This window comes from Microtus oregoni, unplaced genomic scaffold (genome assembly GCF_018167655.1).
Source record: "Microtus oregoni isolate MIOR12 unplaced genomic scaffold, Mior012 000118F_ref0000498, whole genome shotgun sequence".
Taxonomy (NCBI): domain Eukaryota; kingdom Metazoa; phylum Chordata; class Mammalia; order Rodentia; family Cricetidae; genus Microtus; species Microtus oregoni.
Window position 1 is genome coordinate 219,375 of NW_024544747.1, and position 20,065 is coordinate 239,439.

The 20,065-nt window shown below is 49.4% G+C and overlaps 2 protein-coding genes across 4 annotated transcripts; both read right to left on the bottom strand.

Moving 5' to 3' along the window:
• Positions 1–257: 257 nt before the first annotated feature.
• Positions 258–3,400, bottom strand: LOC121444158 (proline-rich protein 13-like). Of its 2 annotated transcripts, none has more exons than XM_041645946.1 (4): positions 3,266–3,400; positions 2,429–2,467; positions 1,861–2,213; positions 258–816 (listed from the first exon to the last, which is right to left on the bottom strand). In XM_041645946.1, the coding sequence occupies exons 2-4, from the start codon at positions 2,445–2,447 to the stop codon at positions 769–771; spliced, it is 420 nt and encodes a 139-aa protein (XP_041501880.1). In that variant the 5' UTR covers positions 2,448–2,467; positions 3,266–3,400; the 3' UTR covers positions 258–768. The 2 variants fall into 2 exon arrangements, with proteins under 2 accessions (XP_041501880.1, XP_041501881.1); XM_041645947.1 differs by lacking the exon at positions 3,266–3,400 and adding an exon at positions 2,933–3,049.
• A 5,481-nt stretch (positions 3,401–8,881) lies between these two features.
• Positions 8,882–16,562, bottom strand: LOC121444249 (anti-Muellerian hormone type-2 receptor). Of its 2 annotated transcripts, XM_041646051.1 has the most exons (11): positions 16,481–16,562; positions 16,037–16,219; positions 15,646–15,837; positions 15,334–15,405; positions 15,062–15,180; positions 14,712–14,942; positions 11,459–11,573; positions 11,178–11,350; positions 10,708–10,855; positions 10,443–10,579; positions 8,882–9,199 (listed from the first exon to the last, which is right to left on the bottom strand). In XM_041646051.1, the coding sequence occupies exons 1-11, from the start codon at positions 16,527–16,529 to the stop codon at positions 8,939–8,941; spliced, it is 1,680 nt and encodes a 559-aa protein (XP_041501985.1). In that variant the 5' UTR covers positions 16,530–16,562; the 3' UTR covers positions 8,882–8,938. The 2 variants fall into 2 exon arrangements, with proteins under 2 accessions (XP_041501985.1, XP_041501986.1); XM_041646052.1 differs by lacking the exons at positions 10,443–10,579; positions 10,708–10,855.
• Between the last annotated feature and the right edge of the window lie 3,503 nt (positions 16,563–20,065).

The following is a 20,065-nucleotide window of genomic DNA, read 5'->3' on the forward strand; positions in this document are numbered from 1 at the left end:
TGGTGGAAGCGCCTGCCCAGCAGGCACAGACTGAGTGCAAGCCCATAACCGGGCGCGTAGCTCAGCTAGTGACCCTAGCACTCGGAAGGTGAAACAGGAGGACCAGTACAAACAGTAACCTATGACTACATAGTGGAGCCTGGGCGGTGTGAGACTCTCAGAGGAAGAAAAAAAAGGGACACACTTTAAAGGGTAGGACCAAGAGTAACCAAAGGAGCCTGGGGTGTTGAGCCCAGTCAAGGTGATGGCACAGGTGAGCAGAGCCAGGAGAGTAGCTTTTATTTGGACTGAGAGCCATCTGAGATAACATTTAACTAAGGAACAGACTAGGTTCTAAAAGAGCTCTTCAGGGAAGGGGACTCTGGTCCCCAGCAGCTCTGCAGTGCCCGCTGCAGTCAGCAGGCCTGCCGCTCCATCCCCTCGTGTGCCAACAACACAAAAATACAGGTTCCCATCATAAATTTTCACAGACCCCAGTCACAAGCATAAAAGAAAGTAAAAAGGATCACGTGGTGCAGATTTAAAACTGTCTTCACCATCCTGGAAAGACAGTTCCCCCGCTGACCTCGCCAAGTAGAATGATGGCAAGAGGGCAAAGGCAGCTTCGCCAGCCCATAGCCGTCTTCTTCCCCTTCTCCCTAGACAGCCAGGACCGACAGCAGGGGAAGCCACAGGCAGGTGTGGAGCAGGGAGCACAAGATGACAGCTGAAGCTCGATGGGAGAACAGAGCTGCTGAGACTCGAGGGGAGGAGGGTCCAGCCCTGCATTCAGTCAGAGTCGCTGCTGGAAGAGGAGGAGGAGGAAGAGGAGGAGTGCTGCAAGGGGAGAGGACACGGTGTCAGATCCAGGGCCGGTCACTCCAGGGCCAGTCTGTGATGCCCCACCCTTTCGCCCAAGTATCCAGGAGGCAGGAGTCTCATCCCATCCTGTCCCATAACCAACACAGGAATAGATCAAATTGTCCTCATCTGCCGCACAGAACTAAACATTGCCTACAGATTGGGTTTCTCCACACCTAGGTGAGGGCAGGAATACTGACTAAATCAGCGTAGCACAGCTCTAGAAAAGAGCCGCTACCTTATAACCCCTGTAGATTAGCTGCAAGAATGGGCAATCACAAACTAGAATCTATACACCTAAGAGAGGGTAGAAACGGCAGCTGTGGGGTTATGCTGTACCTCTAGGCCTGACCAAGCAGGAAGGTGGGAGAGACAGAGAGCTGAAGGGCCCGTACAGACAAACTTCCACCTACCCTAGAACATTCTAGAGCATTTCCAGGGTCTCTCCTTCACTCCCCACATCTCTACCAAAGACCTAGGATCAGGAACTAAAGCCCCAATCCACAAAGCAAACATTGAGCATAAAATCTAACTGAAGCTTGGAGACCCAGGTCTGCCCTCTCCTTCCCAAGTCCTCAAGGAAACTCCCTAAGTAATAATTAGTATCCCTGTGAAAGGAAGATTAAAATCCTCTTTTACCCTAGGTTTTGTTGGGAGGCTGGGCCACAGAAGGAATACTTAATACCCTGGAATGCGGAAGGAGATAAAGGAAACCATGGAAGTAAGGCCGTGTTTACCCTTCTGATAATTAATATCTGTGGTTTTGCTTTGTCAAAGACTGAGTCAAGTGACAATGACACAGCCTCCGTGGGTGTGTCCGACCCCAAAGGGATGGGGGGGTCCTACACTGCTTCACTTTTCAGAAGTAAGAGAGACCTGATGCCTCGATATTATTAAATTCCTCTCAGGAGGATTCCTTTACATAAAGGAAAAGTCATCTTCCATGCCCACAGGTCACGAGCCCCCCCCTGCCCCCGCAGCCCCGCTCACCGTCCCCAGCCAGACCCAGAGGACACCGACCTTTCCATGTTTGTGTTTCTTATGCATCTTTTTATGAGCTTTCTTCATTTTCTTCCGCATCTTCTTATCTATCACTGTTCCTGGGCCGACCATGCCAGGAGCCAGAGGAATCACAGGGCACATGCCAGGACCAGGTGGGGGGTACGAGGGAGGGCAGGGGCCCGGGGGTGGGTGTCCTGGATATCCTGGTTGTGGCACAGTAGGGCAAGAAGGTTGGCACGGAGGGAAAGCTGGGTTTCCCTGGGGAACTCCAGGAGGACAGGGGCCAGGAGGAAAGGCAGGATTGACATGTGGTGGACAGGCAGGATTGGGACCTCCTGGGCACACCACTTGGGGTGGATATGAATTAGGCCCTGGAAAAAGAACCAGAAAATAAAGATTAGAACTATCCAGAACCTCTGTCAACAAAAATCAAATTTTACTGCTTTTCTTAACACTTAGGAGAAGGAAAAATTGGCAGCAGTGGTCCAAGACTTCGATTTTGCTTAGGGAAGGGGGAAGCTGTAGACACAGAGCCTGCCTGTTCCATTGCAAAATGGGCTGGGTAAGACAGCCCCCAGATACTTACCAGCATTAGGGTTCCACATGTCCAGATGTTAGCTCCAGCCTGGGAAGGAAAAGAGGCAAAAACTGAAAGTCCCGAAGGGGAAAAGGATTTTCTAGAGTCTGAGCCCCACCCTCCAGCCTCCACCTCACAGAGGCTCTGACTAATAGAACCACTATGGCGGAGGTGCACACGCCTTTAGTTCCAGCACTTAGCAGAGTCAGGTAGAAGTCTGTGAGTTCAAGGCCAGCCTGGTCTACAGAGCGAGTTCCAGGACTGGCTCCATAGCTACTGGGAAACCCTGTCTTGAAAGAAAAAAGGGGGAAAAAAGGAAAAAAAAAAAGGGCAAGTTCCAGGACAATCAGGGCTACCCAGAGAAACTCAGCCTTGAAAAATCAAATTGGATAGATAGATAGATAGATAGATAGATAGAAAATCCTTCCTCTTTCCAGCGCCCCAGTAGCCTTCTCTAGCCCAGGGTCAAAACCTTAGAAATTCTATTCCTAGTGTCTCTCCCTCTTTCACTACCTTAATAAGCCACACCTCGAGACGCCTAACTGTCTCCGGCACTCATTTCCCTCTTACTGGAAAGGTACTGGAGGTCTTTAACCATCCTCTTAAACTCCAGACGCCCCAGGACACTCTGAGAACCCTTGGCAGGGAGCTTAGAAAAGGACCCCGCCCTGGAGCAACAAGGGGAAGGAAGCTCCAGATCCTCAACCTTAGATAAGGACACACACACACACACACACACACCAAGAAAAGGCAAACGGAGTTCCTAGTTCCCAGACACAAACAGACCCTTAGCTCCAGTTAAGAGGAAAGAAGGGAATTAGGGAGGCCAGATGCCCTGTCACCTACCGAAGACAGAAGACCGAAGACCGCCGGACTTACTGCCTTTCCAGTCTGAGTTCAGACTTCCTGGTCACCCCTATTCATTCTATGCTTCTGCACCGCCCCTGTGACCTGGTTATAGGGTCACTCGGCATGATGATTGGAGAACTGACTTGTCAGTCGCTGTGGTCCAGCTAAACTAGGAGGAACCCGTAGCTCTAGCCGCGAGGCGGAGCCTTTTGGTTTGCGTGCGTGAGGAACTGCAGACGCTGAGAAGTACAGCAGAAAGGCTCCTTAGGGCGGAGCCACGAGAAAAGACCCTGAGCCACCAAACTGTCTTTGGGTTACTGATTTATTTTTTAAAATTTAAATTTATTTTTCATACGTATGAGTGTTTTGCCTGAATATATGTACGTGTACCAAGTGTCTGCTTGATGACGGCGGAGGTCAGAAGAGGTCATCAGATCCCCCGGAACTGGAATTGCTGTTGTGAGCTGTGTGTGGATGCTGGGAACCCAACTGCTCTCGGGAGTTAGGCATGAGAAGCAAGTGCTCTTAACTGTTGAGTCATCTCTCCAGTCCCTGTCATTGGTTGCGGTTATAGACCAGTGAGTAGATTAGGTGTTGTTTAAAAAGAAGAAAAAAGGTGCAAACCTAGCTTAGTAGCGCTTGTCTGTAACCTTGGAAAGTGGAGGAGAATCGTAATTCAGGGCCAGAGGTAGCAGCTTCTGGTGGAGTTTGAAGCCACCGCAGAGCGGTGGTGGTGCGCACCTTTACTCCCAGAGCTCCAGAGGCAGAAGCAGGCGGATCTCTGTGAGTTCGAGAGCTTGGTCTACAAATCAAGTTCTAAGATAGCTAGACCTACAAAAAGACACTCGGGCAAGGGCAGGGGAGAGCAGGGGAGGGGAGAGGAGGGGAAGAGGTGCAGGGTGCTGCCGGGGGCTCAGTCGCAAGTCTCAACATTGCCGTCCTGGGAAAAGCAAAGACACACTCTTTTTTTTTTTTTTTTTTTTTTTTTTTTTGGTTTTTCGAGACAGGGTTTCTCTGTGGTTTTGGAGCCTGTCCTGGAACTAGCTCTTGTAGACCAGGCTGGTCTCGAACTCACAGAGATCCGCCTGCCTCTGCCTCCCGAGTGCTGGGATTAAAGGCGTGCGCCACCACCGCCCGGTGCAAAGACACACTCTTGAAGATTTCCCAACCTCTCACAAAACTCCCCTGCTTGTCATTTCATTGCTCTGTCCTCTGTGCGGTTGTTTGGAACTTGCTCTGTAGACCATGTTTTGGGTTTTCTTTTCTCTTTCTTTTAAAGAATTGTTTATTTATTATGTACACAGTGTTCGTCCTGCATGTATGCCTGCAGACCATAAGAGAGCACCAGATCTCATTATAAATGGCTGCGAGCCACCATGTGGTTGCTGGGAATTGAACTCAGGATCTCAGGAAGAGCAGCTGGTACTATTAAACTCTCAGCCATCTCTTCATCCCCGATTATTATTATTTTGGTTTTTTGATGCAGGGTTTTTCTGTGTAACAGCCCTAGCTGTCCTAGAATTCATTCTGTAGACCAGGCTGGCCTTGAACTCACAGAGATCCACCTGCCTCTGCCTCCCGAGTGCTGGGATTAAAGGCGTGCGCCAACGAGTCCAGCAGTGTGTGGGTGTTTTGCCTGCACGAGTGTCTGTGCACCATGTGCAGGCAGTGCCTTCAGAAGTCAAAAAAGGGCATCAGATTCTCCTGGGACAGAAGTTGTAAGCTGCCATGTGGGTGCTGGGAATTAAACCTAGGTCTTCTGGAAGGGCAGCTGTTGCTCTTAACTACTGAGCCCTCTTTCCAGCCACATAAACACTTTCAATGGCTGGAACCCTTTCATCATTATTTTAAAACGATGCGACTTTACACACATTCTGACCTTTTCCAGTCTTTAGTTTCCTCTTATGTACGGGAGGCAAGAGAACTGTCACAGAAAACACAAGCAGGCTGAGCAGTAGAATAGTACGACAAGATATTGTTTGCGGAAGGGGGGGCTGGGTTATGGAGACAGGGTTTCTCTGTAGTTTTGGAGTCTGTCCTAGAACTTGCGCTGTAGACCAAGCTGGCCTCGAACTCACAGAGATCTGCCTGTCTCTGCCTCCCAAGTGCTGGAATTAAAGGTGTGCACCATCACCATCCAGCTTGGTATAACCAGATTTTAAAGGTTATTCTGAAAGGGACTGGCAAGATGACCTACAGGTAAAGGCGCATACTGCCAAGTCAGACAATCTCAGTTCCACCCCCAGAGCCCACAGGACAGGAGAGAACAGACTCCTGGAAACTGTCCTCTGACATGCACAACTCTGACCTCTAGAAGTTGAGAGGATAAGGCACGAGGATCTCAAATTGAGGTTGACCTGGACTACTGAACTACACAGCAATCCAGGCTATGACTGAGACTTTGTTTCTTAATAAAAAATAATAAACAAACAAAGTAGTGTTTTGCTTAGGAAAGGAATAAGCATAAAATAAAGGGATTTATCAAATTATCATCAAAAAGAAGGAGAAGAAAATAGAGAGAAAAAAGCCGGGCTGTGGTGGCGCACGCCTTTAATCCCAGCACTCGGGAGGCAGAGGCAGGCGGATCTCTGTGAGTTCGAGACCAGCCTGGTCTACAGAGCTAGTTCCAGGACAGGCTCCAAAGCCACAGTGAAACCCTGTCTCGAAAAACCAAAAAAAAAAAAAAAAAAGAAAAGAAAATAGAGAGAAAAAAAAAAGTAGGTATGGTGGTCCAAACCTGTAATCCCAGCACTTTGGCGGAGAAGGCTGAAGGCTCAGGAGTTACATGGGAAGTTTGAGACCACCCTGGGCTATGTGAGATTCTGTGTATAAAACAACTACATCTGGAATTAACTAAAACCCAAAAATTGATACATCTATGAGGGATTTTTGCTTAATTTGAAGTAGGTAGATCCAGGTCTAATCCAAATTTCTAGGTTAGAAGTCTCACCTTGAATCTGCGCCAGCCACACCTGACGGAAACAGTGAGGGTGGAGGAAACGAAAGCTCTCGCTCTTTGCCTGTTTGCCCTCGCCTTGCTTGCAATGCAAGTACATTCCTTCACTGGCTTGAGAGCCCTTCTCCCAGATTCCAGCGGAGATGTCCCGCCCCGTAGACTGAGCAACTGCTACATTCTCGGACTTTCTGTTCACAGCCAGCCATTGATGAACTGCAGCAATTCTCTTTCTCTCTCTCTCTATATATATATAGATGGATAGATAGATAGATAGATAGATAGATAGATAGATAGATAGATATCCTATAAGTTCTACTATGCTAGAGAGCCTTGAGTAATAATACATTAGGGTAAAAGGACATTTTACTCTTTTATTTTATTTTTTATTTTTGGAGACAGGGTCTCTCTGTGTAGCCCTGGCTGTCCTGGAACTCACTCTGTAGACCAGGCCGGCCTCAAACTCACAGAGATCCTCCTGCATCTACCTTCTGAGTGCTGGAATTAAAGGCGTGTGACACCACCACCTGATGGAAATTTTACTCTTAATGTATTGAATCCGAAGGAAAACAAGTACATTTTAAAAGAAGCGCTTTTGAAATTATATGGAATGCTTCACAAATGTGTGTGAGGCCAGATGAAGGCATTAGGTACCCTGAAACTGGAATTAAACCTCCTAATAGAAGTGCTGGGAACTAAATCCTGGTAACTGAGCCATCTCTCTCCAGTCTCTGACTTTGAACCTTTGATCCTCCTGCTTATGACTCCCAGTGAGCACCCGCCTCCACTTTCCCTGGTCCTGGGAGTGTGAGCACACTAGGGATAGCACCCAGGGCTTTGCATATGCTCTGTTGACACTTGACAGTGCACTAAATCTCCATCTCCACCCCTACACGTTTGCTGTAACTCACCTGCAGACTCCTCCTTACAGCCCTGAAATGTCTCAGTGCTCCCGACGCTCCTGGGAAACTCCTGCCTAGGCTTCAGTGCCAGCGTCCTGTGCTTCACGGTGCCCCCCACCATGAGAGCACTCTCAGGGCAATGACTTCATTGGAATCACTCCTCTTCCCCCAGTACCCAGCAGGTGATGCCACCATTTAAAAATTAATCCTGGTGGTCCCAGAGAGCTGGCTTAGAGGTTAAAATGCATTTACTCCAGTTCACTCCTCAGCACCCATGTCATGTGACTCATGACTTCTGCTCTAGGAATACCCAATTTCTTTGCCCTCTCCAGGCCCTGTGCCCATGTGTACACACCACAGACACACACATACACATAATTAATACAAATAAAATCTTTAAAAATAAGTGTTGCTGCCTGGCATGGTGGCATACAACTTTAATCCTGCACTTGAGAAAGGCACGGATCTCTGTAAATCTACAAAGTGAGCTCCAGGCCAGCCAGGGTTCCATAGTGAGACTTTGTCTAATACATACATACATACATACATACATACATACATGCTAGAGCCTCAGACCTGTAATCCCAATCCTTAAGACACTGAGGTTAAGGGCATAGTTGCAAGTTTGAGACTAGCCTGTGGTGTAGGAGGTCCTTCTGTTTGTGTGTTGCTTTCATTGGTTAATGGATAAAGAATTGGCCTAGTTGATAGGATGGAACTTAGGTAGGCGGAGAAAACAGAACTGAACACTGGGAGGAAGAAGGGCATAATCAGAGAAGCCATGGATCCTCTGCCTGAGATGGATGCAAGCCACAGCCACGTGGCGATACATACATTAATGGAGATGGATTAAACTAATATGTAAGAGTTAGCCAATAGGAAGTTAGAGCTAATGGCCAAGCAATGTTTTAATTAATATGGCTCCTGTGTGGTTATTTCGGGTGTAAGCTAGCTGGGCAGCCGGAACAAACAAGGGGCCTGGACTACATATTGAGCCAAGGCAAGACCCTGCCTCAAAAAATAAATAATAGGCCGGGCGGTGGTGGCGCACGCCTTTAATCCCAGCACTCGGGAGGCAGAGGCAGGCGGATCTCTGTGAGTTCGAGACCAGCCTGGTCTATAAGAGCTAGTTCCAGGAGAGGCTCCAAAACCACAGAGAAACCCTGTCTCGAAAAACCAAAATAAATAAATAAATAAATAATAGGGGCTGGAGAGATGGCTCAGCGGTTAAGAGCATTGCCTGCTCTTCCAAAGGTCCTGAGTTCAATTCCCAGCAACCACATGGTGGCTCACAACCATCTGTAATGGTGCCCTCTTCTGGCCTTCAGGCATACACAGAAAGAATATTGCATAAATAAATAAATAAATAAATATTTAAAAATAAATAAATAAATAATAAATAAAGGCCTGAAGAGATGGTTTAGGGTCTCAGAGCAATTACTGTTCTCACAAAGGACCTGTTTCTGGCATCCACATGGTGGTTCACAACTATCTGTAACTCCAGTTCCATGGGATGTCCATGGGATCTGGCCTCCAAGGGTTCCTGCATGCATGTGGTGCACATAAACTCATAGACAAACATATATACTATAAATAAAATAAACAGATCTTAAGATAAATAAATAAATAAATAAATACACATTAGAGAAAAAGAGCAATAAAAAGGAGACAAGCCCAAGGCCAACAGTGGGAAATCTTTACTCTTTCCTGAGCACGTGTACCCCATGGGCTAAAAACCCACAGAGAATGACAGCAACAGGTGTGTGGTCACCGCACGTATGTTAGCTGTATTAAGCGTTCATACAAACTGCTCATTTACACACGAACACTAGTACTGACAGGCTGAGGACTCCTGGAGCCAGGGCCTTGCTGAACACTGAGGTGGCAGGAAGCCTGCTGAGGCCTGCAGGGGAGAGGGGCAGAGGCCGGTGCTGAAGGACAGTGCTCTGGTAAGGAAGAAGCCATCTGCGGGTAAGCCAGGGCTGCCAGGCGCTGCTGCACACACTTGGCCGTCAGCCGTGCTTCCGGGTCTGCATCCCAGCAGTCTTCTAGCAGCTCCCTCAGCCCCTCGGGGTCCTGGAGGAAGAGACTAGATCAGGCCTGGCCCAGAGTGGACATTGCAGTGCTCACTTCTCCCACGGCTCAACCCCACCCCACCAACCATGACCCCACAGTCCGCAGAGCCCTGCTGACCCCATTGACCCTGACCCCACACTCCGCAGAGCCCTGCTGACCCCACCAATCCTGACCCCACACTCCGCTGACCCCACCGACCCTGACTCCACACTCCGCAGAGCCCTGCTGACCCCACCGACCCTGACCCCACACTCCACTGACCCCACCGACCCTGCCCCCACACTCCGCTGACCCCACCGACCCTGACCCCACACTCCACTGACCCCACCGACCCTGCCCCCACACTCTGCTGACCCCACCGACCCTGACCCCACACTCTGCTTGTGGAGCACCCTCAATCCCATCCCCTAAAGTCCAGGCCCATGAGGTTTGTCCCCTGTGACAGACTCCCTGAATATCAATCAAAGGGTCCACTTTTTCCTCTGAGGATAATTCAGGCTGACAACTTAGATGCTGATGGAAAATTACTCTCCTTCCTCTAACCAGTGTGTCCTGCAGACAAAGCTTGACTTCCATGAGCTAACCCAACAGACATTTGTATGACAGAGATTTCATGCAGGACAGTGTGCAAAAGAGTATCTTTCAGGAAATATCTGAGAAGGACTCTGCACCTTCCTGTCAGGCAACTCTTCTAATCTTGTCACACCTAGAACCTGGTCACACCTAGAGCCCGGCCATACCTAGAACCCAGTCACACCTAGAACCCGGTCACACGGAGAACCCGGTCACACCGAGAACCCGGTCACACCTAGAGCCCGGCCATACCTAGAACCTGGTCACACCTAGAACGAGACCCATCGTGCCTAGAACCCTGTTCTACCCAGAACTAGCTTTAATTGGTCCACAGCAGAAATACAGCTGTATAGTACAAAACGACGGGGCACTGGATTGAATTTGGGGGCCCACAGTACTGAAAGAGACACTGTCACAGGGGCAGAGCTCCGAGAGGGAGAAAGGCCGGAGACGACTTCCTAGAGGAGGACACTGAAGGAGAGCTAACGAACGGAGTCAGGGGGTGGCAATATAAAAGGCTCCACAGGAGGGTGTATGGCCCAGGTGGGTGGAACCAGTTGTGTGAGACGTAGAGAAGACAAGGCAAACAGAGGGCAAATACAGCAGAGAAGCCCCTGAAATGCATAGCCAGCCCCTTCCGAGTCCCGTCTGCGGAGCCTGTGCTTCTTACTGTGGTGGGGCAGCTCCAGGTGGATGGGATGCGGGGGCGCCGCCTCTCCTCTACTGCCAAGGCCCAGAGCTCACAGGCACTGGGATTGCTGCCCAGTTCCGCCTCATAGGCCAGTTGAAAAGGTGGTGGTCTGCGGTCTGGGAAAGCATAGGCATTATGTTCACCCACCATGGTTAGGGGCTCCCAGGTAGAAAAACTAGGGGAGGCCATAGCCTTATACAGTCGGGCTAGGAGGTAGGAGGGACACTGGGGGTGCAGACTTTACCAGGCCTCAGATCAGAACAGCGGCTCAGGATCTCCCACAAGAGCAGAGCTAGGGAGTAAATATCTGCTCTCTGAAGGGCTGTGCCCCAGTCCTGTAGGTCGAGAGTCCTGTCCAAGAGCTCCGGAGCCATGTACCTCTGGGTGCCAGCCTGGAGAAGATGTATGGACCAGAATCACCTCCACGGAAACCTGCCCTGCAGCGCTGGTCCAGATGTAAGGGCCAGAATCACCTCCACGGAAACCTGCCCTGCAGCGCTGGTCCAGATGTAAGGGCCAGAATCACCTCCACGGAAACCTGCCCTGCAGCGCTGGTCCAGATGTAAGGGCCAGAATCACCTCTACGGAAACCTGCCCTGCAGCGCTGGTCCACGGCCCGACCGCTAGCAAAACTACAGCGTTGCCACAGCAATGGTTATATGCTCATCAGCACCACCATCATCCCAAGCCTCACACTTATTAAAAAACACTCACCTCCAAAATGACAGCTGGGCCTCTGGGTTGAGTAGGGCCTGAGGCAGGGGGCTGGGCAAGGCCAGGGAGCACCAAAGCAAGGCCCAAGTCGCCAATGGCACATGACCTATCTTCCCGAACGAGCACATTCTGGCTGCTCAAGTCTCGGTGGGCAATACCTGGTTTATATTGACCTGTGGAGAAATCCAAGGTTTAAGAAACACAGGTCATCTGGTTTTCCTGAGAAGACAGAACTGGACACAATGATGTGGCTCCTGCCTCCCTGCTGCTGGCTCACTTACCATCCTGCCAGCGCTCCTCATGGAGAAATGCCAGGCCCTCAGCCAGGGACAGAGCCATCCTCAAGGAACTTCCCCAGTCACTGGTGTACTGAGTCAAGTAGTGGCACAGGGAACCCTGGAGAAAAGCAGAGGGAAGAGCCGGGCACATGGATAGGGAAGATCATCCTAGGGTCAGACCCCGCACACACCAGCCTACACCTCCCCAGCAGATAGAGACACCCTGGCAGAACCAGGTCAAGACACCACAGACAATCAAGGCCTAAGAAAATGCATTAGTCAAAGTGACAGGAAAAAAATAGTAATTATAGTTGGCTGTGATACTGCATGCCTGCCATCCCAGCACTGGGAAAACGGAAGGAGGTGGCTCAGGAACAGGCAGGCCAGGGTGGGTTACAGGAGACCCTGCCTGAAAATGCACGTACATACACACACGCACACACACACAAGCATGCACTCACTCACACATACACACACAAATAAAAAATAATAATTTTTGCCGGGCGGTGGTGGCACACGCCTTTAATCCCAGCACTTGGGAGGCAGAGGCAGGCGGATCTCTGTGAGTTCGAGACCAGCCTGGTCTACAAGAGATAGTTCCAGGACAGGCTCCAAAACCACAGAGAAACTCTGTCTTGAAAAACCAAAAAAAAAATATAATAAATAATAATAATTTTAGCTAGATATGGTAGCATATGCTTGTAATCTCAGCACTCAAGAGGTTGAAGCAGGAAGCGGGGGAGGGGGAGTTGTGGGGGAGGAAGTAGTGGTACTGAGTGTTTACTGTGATGCGAGCCCTCCAAACAGGGTTTCCTGTAGTCCCCATGTGGACTGCAGTGTGACGGGGTTCTGATCACTCTGATTTCCCCTCTCGTGTGTGGGTACCCACACGGTACATGTGGGGGCAGAAGACAGCATGCTATAGTTGGTCCACATGGGTTCCAGGGACTGAACCAGGTCTGCAGGTTCCATGGAAGCACCTTTACCTACTGAACCATCTTGCTGGACCTTTTACCTTCTTTCTTTCCGTGCCCCACCCCCAGTGTTTTAGGGAGGGCCTCACTATGTATGTCTGTAACCTGGGCTGACATGGGAGTCATTAGGGTATGGCTGCCATCAAGCTAGCCATGATCCTCCTGCGTGCCAGCAGTGTAGGCACAAGCTACCACACCTGGTCAGAGGTCAAGCAAGGAACAGGAGTGGAGTTTGCATCCAAGCAGTGTGACTCAAGAGTCACTATCACATGCTGACTCAGAGGATTCAGGACAAAGGTAGTCCAGGCCGTCCTGGCCTGGAGGATCAGGCCTGCATAGACATGGGTGGGTAGAGCTAATGGAGGAACAACTGGGACCAGGCCACTCGTTACATGGTGAGCACCTTTGGGTGTGCCAGCAACTTTGCCCAGGCAGCACTGTGACTCAGGAAGAGGTGATCATGATGACAGTAAGTGCCACAATGTAACAGTAAACCGATGCCATGGCTGTAAAGCCGTCATGACTGCAGTACTGGCGACTGCCTGGCTCATCCTTTCTTTTCATTAAAAAAGTCTAAGGGAGGCCGGGCGGTGGTGGCGCACGCCTTTAATCCCAGCACTCGGGAGGCAGAGGCAGGCGGATCTCTGTGAGTTCGAGACCAGCCTGGTCTACAAGAGCTAGTTCCGGGACAGGCTCCAAAACCACAGAGAAACCCTGTCTCGAAAAACCACAAAAAAAAAAAAAAAAAAAAAAAAAAAAAAAAAAAGTCTAAGGGACTGGAGCAACGGCTCAGCAGTTACACTGCCTGCCCTTCCAGAGGATTGGGGTTGAGTCTCCAGCACCCACACAGCAGCTCATCTGAAACTCCAGCACTGCTCTCTCTCCCAGCTTTCACAGGCACCAGGCACACACATGGGTAAAACAACTATAATGTTGTATTGTTGTTGTTGTTATAGGAAGGGGTAGTCTTTGCATGTGTGGAGGGCGTTCTCTCCTTCCACCTTCACTGAACTTAGTCCCCAAGGCTTGCACAACAAGAATCTTTACAGCTGAGCCATCCCCTCCCCTCATGTCAAATCTTATTATTTTTTCTTTCTTTTAAATATTTATTTATAATGTATGCAGCATTCTGCCTACCAGAAGAGGACACCAGATCTCACTATGGATGTGCACTATGGAATGCTGGGAATGGAACTCAGAACCTCTTGAAGAGCAGCCAGTGCTCTTCTTTCCAGTCCTCTTTTTGTTTTCTTAAGACAGGGTTTCTTTTTTTTTCTTTTTATTTATTATGTGTGTATGCCTGCAGGCCAGAAGAGGGCACCAAACCTCATTACAGATGGTTGTGAGCCACCATGTGGTTGCTGGGAATTGAACTCAGGACCTTGGGAAGAGCAGGCAATGCTCTTAACAGCTGAGCCATCTCTCCAGCCCGGAGACAGGGTTTCTTTGTGTAGCCCTGGCTGTCCTGGATCTTGCTCTGTAAACCAGGATGGCCTCGAACTGCCTCTGCCTCCCAAGTGCTGAGATTAAAAGGATGTGCCACCACCACCTGGCTTATTATTATTTCTTTGTGGTATCCAATGCCCTTTCTGTTTGCTTCTAACACACTCGACACTTCTTTCTGTGTTTACCCATTCCTACGACCTGTTCGTTAGTCTATAAAGTCTGTACAATTAGGGGCCAGGTGTGCTTTTTGAGCATCTAGCAGCGTTTGCCTTATTGTTTATAACACTGGTTAAAGGAACAGATGACCGCATTAGACAGCTATGCCTGGATATGTATTTAACAACGACTCAGTGCTCGCTGGACAGTGGTGGTGCACACCTTTAATCCCAGGAGGCAGAGGAGCAAGCAGATCTCTATAAATGTGAGGCTAGCCTGCTGTACAGAACAAGTTGCAGGACAACCAGAGACACAGAGAAACTGTCTCAAAAAGCCAAAAAAAGAAAACAGTTGTTATTTTTTGTTTGTTTTGTTTTTCTTTTTCTTTTTTTTTTTTTTTTTTTTTTTGGATTTTCAAGACAGGGTTTCTTTGTGGCTTTGGAGCCTGTCCTGGAACTAGCTCTGTAGACCAGGCTGATCTCGAACTCACAGAGATCCACCTGCCTCTGCCTCCCGAGTGCTGGGATTAAAGGCGTGCGCCACCATCACCTGGCTGAAAACAGTTGTTCTAAGGAGAGTGTGAAGCAGGCGAGCAGGCATGGGTGAGGAACTACGTAGCAGGTCACTTCCATGAGCACACACAGGCACGGTGCACATCGCGGACGTTTCAGGGTGCTCACCTTAGGATACAGTTCCAGAACCAGCAAAGGCACAGATGGCAGAGGGCCAGGGCTCCCCTGGCCAGCCGTGATAAAGCGCACGATGTGGTCGTGTTGTAGGCCCGGCAGCTGGTACACAGCTCGCTCAGCTCGGAACTGGGCCACAGCCCTTGGGGGAAAGGCCTTGATGGCTACCATCTTACCCTGAAGCCTCCCGGCCCAGACGACTGCATGCCCTCCTTCTTGGATCACCTGGTGGAAGCACTGCACTGAGTGTGGACCTCTGAGATAACATCAGAGCCAAGTTACCCGCCCCCACCCCCAGCAGAACCTCCAGGAGTACCAGGGGCCCCACTCCTGCCCTGAAGCACCTGGGAGAAGCACAGCTCAGCCAGCTCGGGCAGTTCCTCACAGTCTCCACAGTCTCTGCCTGCGCCTGGCTCGGGGTCTGACCCACCGTGCTCTCCGCAGGTCTTTCGTTGTAGCAGGGCTGAAGCAGAAAAGAGCCTTAGGGTAGGATGCACAGGATGGGGGCAGCCAAGTGGGCTATGTGGGAAGAGAGCTTCATACAAGGAAATGTGGGGCTACAGAGATCCAGAACCGGGGGTTCAGCAGAGCCGCGAGGGGTGGGAGAGATTAGTACCCAGGATGACGCTACACATCAGCAGCGCGAGGAACATCCCCAGCAGCAGCAGTGCCATCCAGACGGGCCCACCTGGACAGCAAGGGAAGAGGACACGTCGGTGAGCACTGAACCTCTCTCTTCTGCTTTCCAAACCACCCCCACGGGGTCACAAGTCCCCTTATCTCCCAGTCACCAGGGCAACCAACTTCCCAAGGCCAGGAGGAGGGAATCTTTGGGTGGGGGTGGGCTGAGAACTGCCCTGGTTCTCTTCTTGTCTTGACTTATGCTCCTGCCCCTTCTGGGCTCTAGTACCCTGGGAAAGGCAGCTACCTGAGGTAGACTGGGGATCCTGGGGGCCAGGAGCCCCTGGGTCCCCTGAAGGAGGCAGATGGCTGTAATTGGCATTACAGAAGTCAGTTCCACAGGAGCATGTGAAGAGAGTAGAGCCCAAGCGGGGGTGGGCTCGGGGGATTGGGTCACAGTGCAGGGACTCACAGCCTGGCTCATCACTGTCTCGACATCCTAATGGGATGGGATTAGGGGAAGGAGAAAAGGGAGTGAGAATACAATGAGACTTGGGGGCAGAGAACAAATCCCTTCTCCATCAGAGGCACCCCTTCCATCTGACATGCTTTTTCCCTCTACACAGTCCACTGCTCCCTCAACCCAGACGTGCCTCTCCCCTACCTAGCTCTCACCGACCGTATATTTTGCCATTCACCTTGCATCTCCACGTGTGCCCGGCCATGAGTCAGATTCCAGATGCCAAAGCAGCAGTGACTATAGAGGCAGCGGATACTCTTGGGGGTCCCTGGTCTTGCATCTAGCACTTCCCCCAGTGTCTTTGTGCTTCCCCTTACTCCAGGAGCCTCAAAGAACACACATGTCCTCCTGTTTGGGGACACTGAAGTCCAAGGTGAAGAAAGGGGAGTCAAGAAGGGAGTAAAGTCAGGGACAAACAGCAGCCAAAGGGATAAACAAAAGAGGACCCCAGGGCCAGTATGGCAGAGGCCTGATCCCCACCATGGGAACAGGTGGCTCTGCCCTCATCTTCACTCATACAGCCCACTCATCTCTTCTTCTTCCAAACGGGTAGCTCTGCTTCCACTACACCTTTCCCCTTCTCGGGCGGTGGAAAGACCCTGCCCTATCAGTAGACACTTACCTTGTGCAACTGCAGGAAGCAGAGTCCAAAGCCCCAGTGTCCCCAGCATCCTGCTAAAGGATGGCAGCCAGACAGAATAAGCCAGCACAGCTAACCCAGCCAAGGCTTTCTACAGATACAGGGCACTGTAGGGCTTCCAAACCCTCAATCCCCAACTCCGCCCCCCTTGTCCTATCCCAGTCTCCGTGGGGGAGAAGACTGCTGTTGGGGAGAAAACAGGGAGAGAAAGGGAGGAGCAGAGAACCAATCTCATATCCTTTCTTCAACCACCTCCTCTTTTCTCTGCAGAGTGGGAGGAAGGAACCTTGGCTGCCTGGCTGAGAACCCTGTGATAACTAACTTCAAAATCTCTACCCTTTGCTGACCTTGGAAAAAGGTGCTGGACTTTCAGCCTTTCTCAGACAGATATCAAATGTTTAGAGTCACTTGGCTCTGCCCAAAATCCTTCCTGACCCATTATTGAGAGCTCAGATCTGCCGTATTCTGAACAGAGGAAGACTCTGCAGCTCACACTTCAGTGGATCTCATTTTCCCAACTGGAGAGTCAGAAAGGAAGCCGGGCAGTGGTGACACACTCAGCACTAAGGAGGCAGAGGCAGGCGGATCTCTGTGTGTTTGAGGCCAGTCTGGTCTACAGAGCTAGTTCCAGGACAGGCTCCAAAAGCTACAGAGAAACCCTGTCTCATAAAGCAAACAAACAAAAAATCCCCAAACAAAAGAATCAGGAAAAATATAAAAATTTTCAGTTTTTTTGTGTTTGCTTTTTTCTTTAAATCACAGGCAGGGCACATGCCTTTAATCCCAGCACTCGGGAGGCAGAGGTTGACACAGAGAAACTCTGTCTCTAAAAACAAAAAAACATAAAAAAATCACATCGTGGAGTGAGTGAGATGGCACAGCGGGTACATCGTAGGGTGTGTGAGATGGTACAGCGGGTACATTGTAGGGTGTGTGAGATGGGACAGCGGGCACATTGTAGGGTGTGTGAGATGGTACAGTGTTCAAAAGTACTTCCCACTCTAGCAGGAGACATGAGTTTGGTTCCCGCGCCCAGAGCTGCACCTCTAGTTCCAGAAGACCTGACACCCTCTTCTGTCCTCCATGGACACCAGGCCGTGGAGGTGGTGCATGTGGGACACAGACAGACATGCAGCCCAAACACCCAGGTAGATGAAATAAGAGAATTGCTCTAACTGCTGAGCCAACACCACAGCCCCCGAAATAAAGCTTTAAACTGGAAAATGGTACCCAGGCAGTGGTGGCGCACACCTTTAATCCCAGCACCTGGGAGGCAGAGGCAGGCAGATCTCTGAGTTCGAGGCCAGCTTGGTCTACAAGAGCTAGTTCCAGGACAGCCAGAGCTGTTACACAGAGAAACCCTGTCTCAAAAAACAAATACAAAAACAAAACAAAATTGAAAATGGTTAGAATCCCAGTACTAGGGAGGCAGAGTCAGGTGGCTCTATGAGTCTGAGCCAGTCTGGTGTACACAGTTCCAGGACAGCCGGAGATCCTGTCTCAGAAGAAGAAGACAGAAGAGGAGGAGGAAGAGAGAGAAATGGTGAGAATGGTAATTTTGTTGTATATTTTGCCATAATGAAAAGAGAAAACAGCTAACACAGCAGCAGCCGAAATAACACAGCAGTTGCCTATATACACAGTACAAATCACACACATGCACACACTCCCAAGGAGTCAAACACTAAGGAAATTACCGTCATTGAGAAAATAATTTTTTAAAAATATTTATTGATTTATTACGTATACAATATTCTCTCTGTGTGTATGCCTGAAGGCCCGAAGAGGGCACCAGACCTCATCACAGATGGTTGTGATCCACCATGTGGTTGCTGGGAATTGAACTCAGGACCTTTGGAAGAGCAGGCAATGCTCTTAACCTCTGAGCCATCTCTACAGCCCCAAGAAAATAATTTTTATTGAGCATCTACTATATTGTAGAAACAGCCAGAGCTGTTTCAAATTGTCTAATTTTTTCTTGAGATATTATTATCTCTACTTTATAGATAAGAAAATCCAGGATAAGCCGGGCGGTGGTGGCGCACGCCTTTAATCCCAGCACTTGGGAGGCAGAGGCAGGCGGATCTCTGTGAGTTCGAGACCAGCCTGGTCTACAAGAGCTAGTTCCAAGCCGGGCGGTGGTGGCGCACGCCTTTAATCCCAGCACTTGGGAGGCAGAGGCAGGCGGATCTCTGTGAGTTCGAGACCAACCTGGTCTACAAGAGCTAGTTCCAGGACAGGCTCCAAAACCACAGAGAAACCCTGTCTCGAAAAACCAAAAAAAAAAAAAAAAAAAAAAAAAAAAAAGAGCTAGTTCCAGGACAGGCTCCAAAACCACAGAGAAACCCTGTCTCAAACCCCCCCCCCCAAAAAAAAGAAAATCCAGGATAGAGCCAGGCAGTAGTAGCACACATTTTTAATCCCAGTACTTGGGAGGCAGAGGCAGGCAGATCTCTGTGAGTTCGAGGCCAACCTGGTCTACAAGAGCTAATTCCAGGACAGGATCCAAAGCTACCAAGAAACCCTGTCAAAAAATAAAAATAAAAAACAGAAAGAAAGAAAAGAAAGAAAGAGAGAGAAAAGAAAATTCAGGATAAATGAGCTGTCTGTGGTCACTCTGATGTAAAAAAAAAATTAAACGTAAAGCAGAGCTGAGATTTGAACCTAGGTATGCATGACTCCAAAGCATGGGCTTTGTTCTCTGTATTATACAATGTTGCCTTAAAACAAATCCAAACTTCAGGAACTGAAGAAATGTTTCCATTTTGGGCATGATGGCACACACTTTGGTCCCAGCACTCAGGACGCAGAGGCAGGTGAATCTCTGTGAGTTCAAGGTCAGCCTGGTCTACCTGGCAAGTTCCAGGACAACCATGGCTATGTAGACTATGTATCAAAAATAAATATTTACACTGTTTACAATATTTCTTTACTTTTTTAAAAAAATATTTATCCAAAGCTACAGAGAAACCCAGTCTTGAAAAACCAAAATAAAAAAAAAAACCACAGGGGGAGGGGGAGAGGAGTGGAAGGAGGGGGAGAGAAATGGGAGGCGGGGAGGAGGCAGAAGTTTTTTTTTCTTTTTTTTAATATTTATTTATTTATTATGCATACAATATTCTGTCTGTGTGTATGTCTGCAGGCCAGAAGAGGGCACCAGACCTCATCACAGATGGTTGTGAGCCACCATGTGGTTGCTGGGAATTGAACTCAGGACCTTTGGAAGAGCAGGCAATGCTCTTAACCACTGAGCCATCTCTCCAGCCCCGAGAAATTTTTTCAACAAAATCAATAAATAAATAAAAACCACTATTTATTATAGTGTTCTGCCTGCATGTATAGCTGTAGACCAGAAGAGGGCACCATATCTCATTATAAATGGTTGTAAGCCACCAGGTGATTGCTGGGAATTGAACTCAGGACCCTTGCTAGAGCAAGCAGTGCTCTTAACTGGGAACCATCGCTCCAGCTCCCTGTTTACCATATTTCGATATCTGAATTTGGATTGCTGAAAAGTGTGTACAAGCATTTGTCAACAGGCTACAACTGTGAAAGGAGCCTACAATT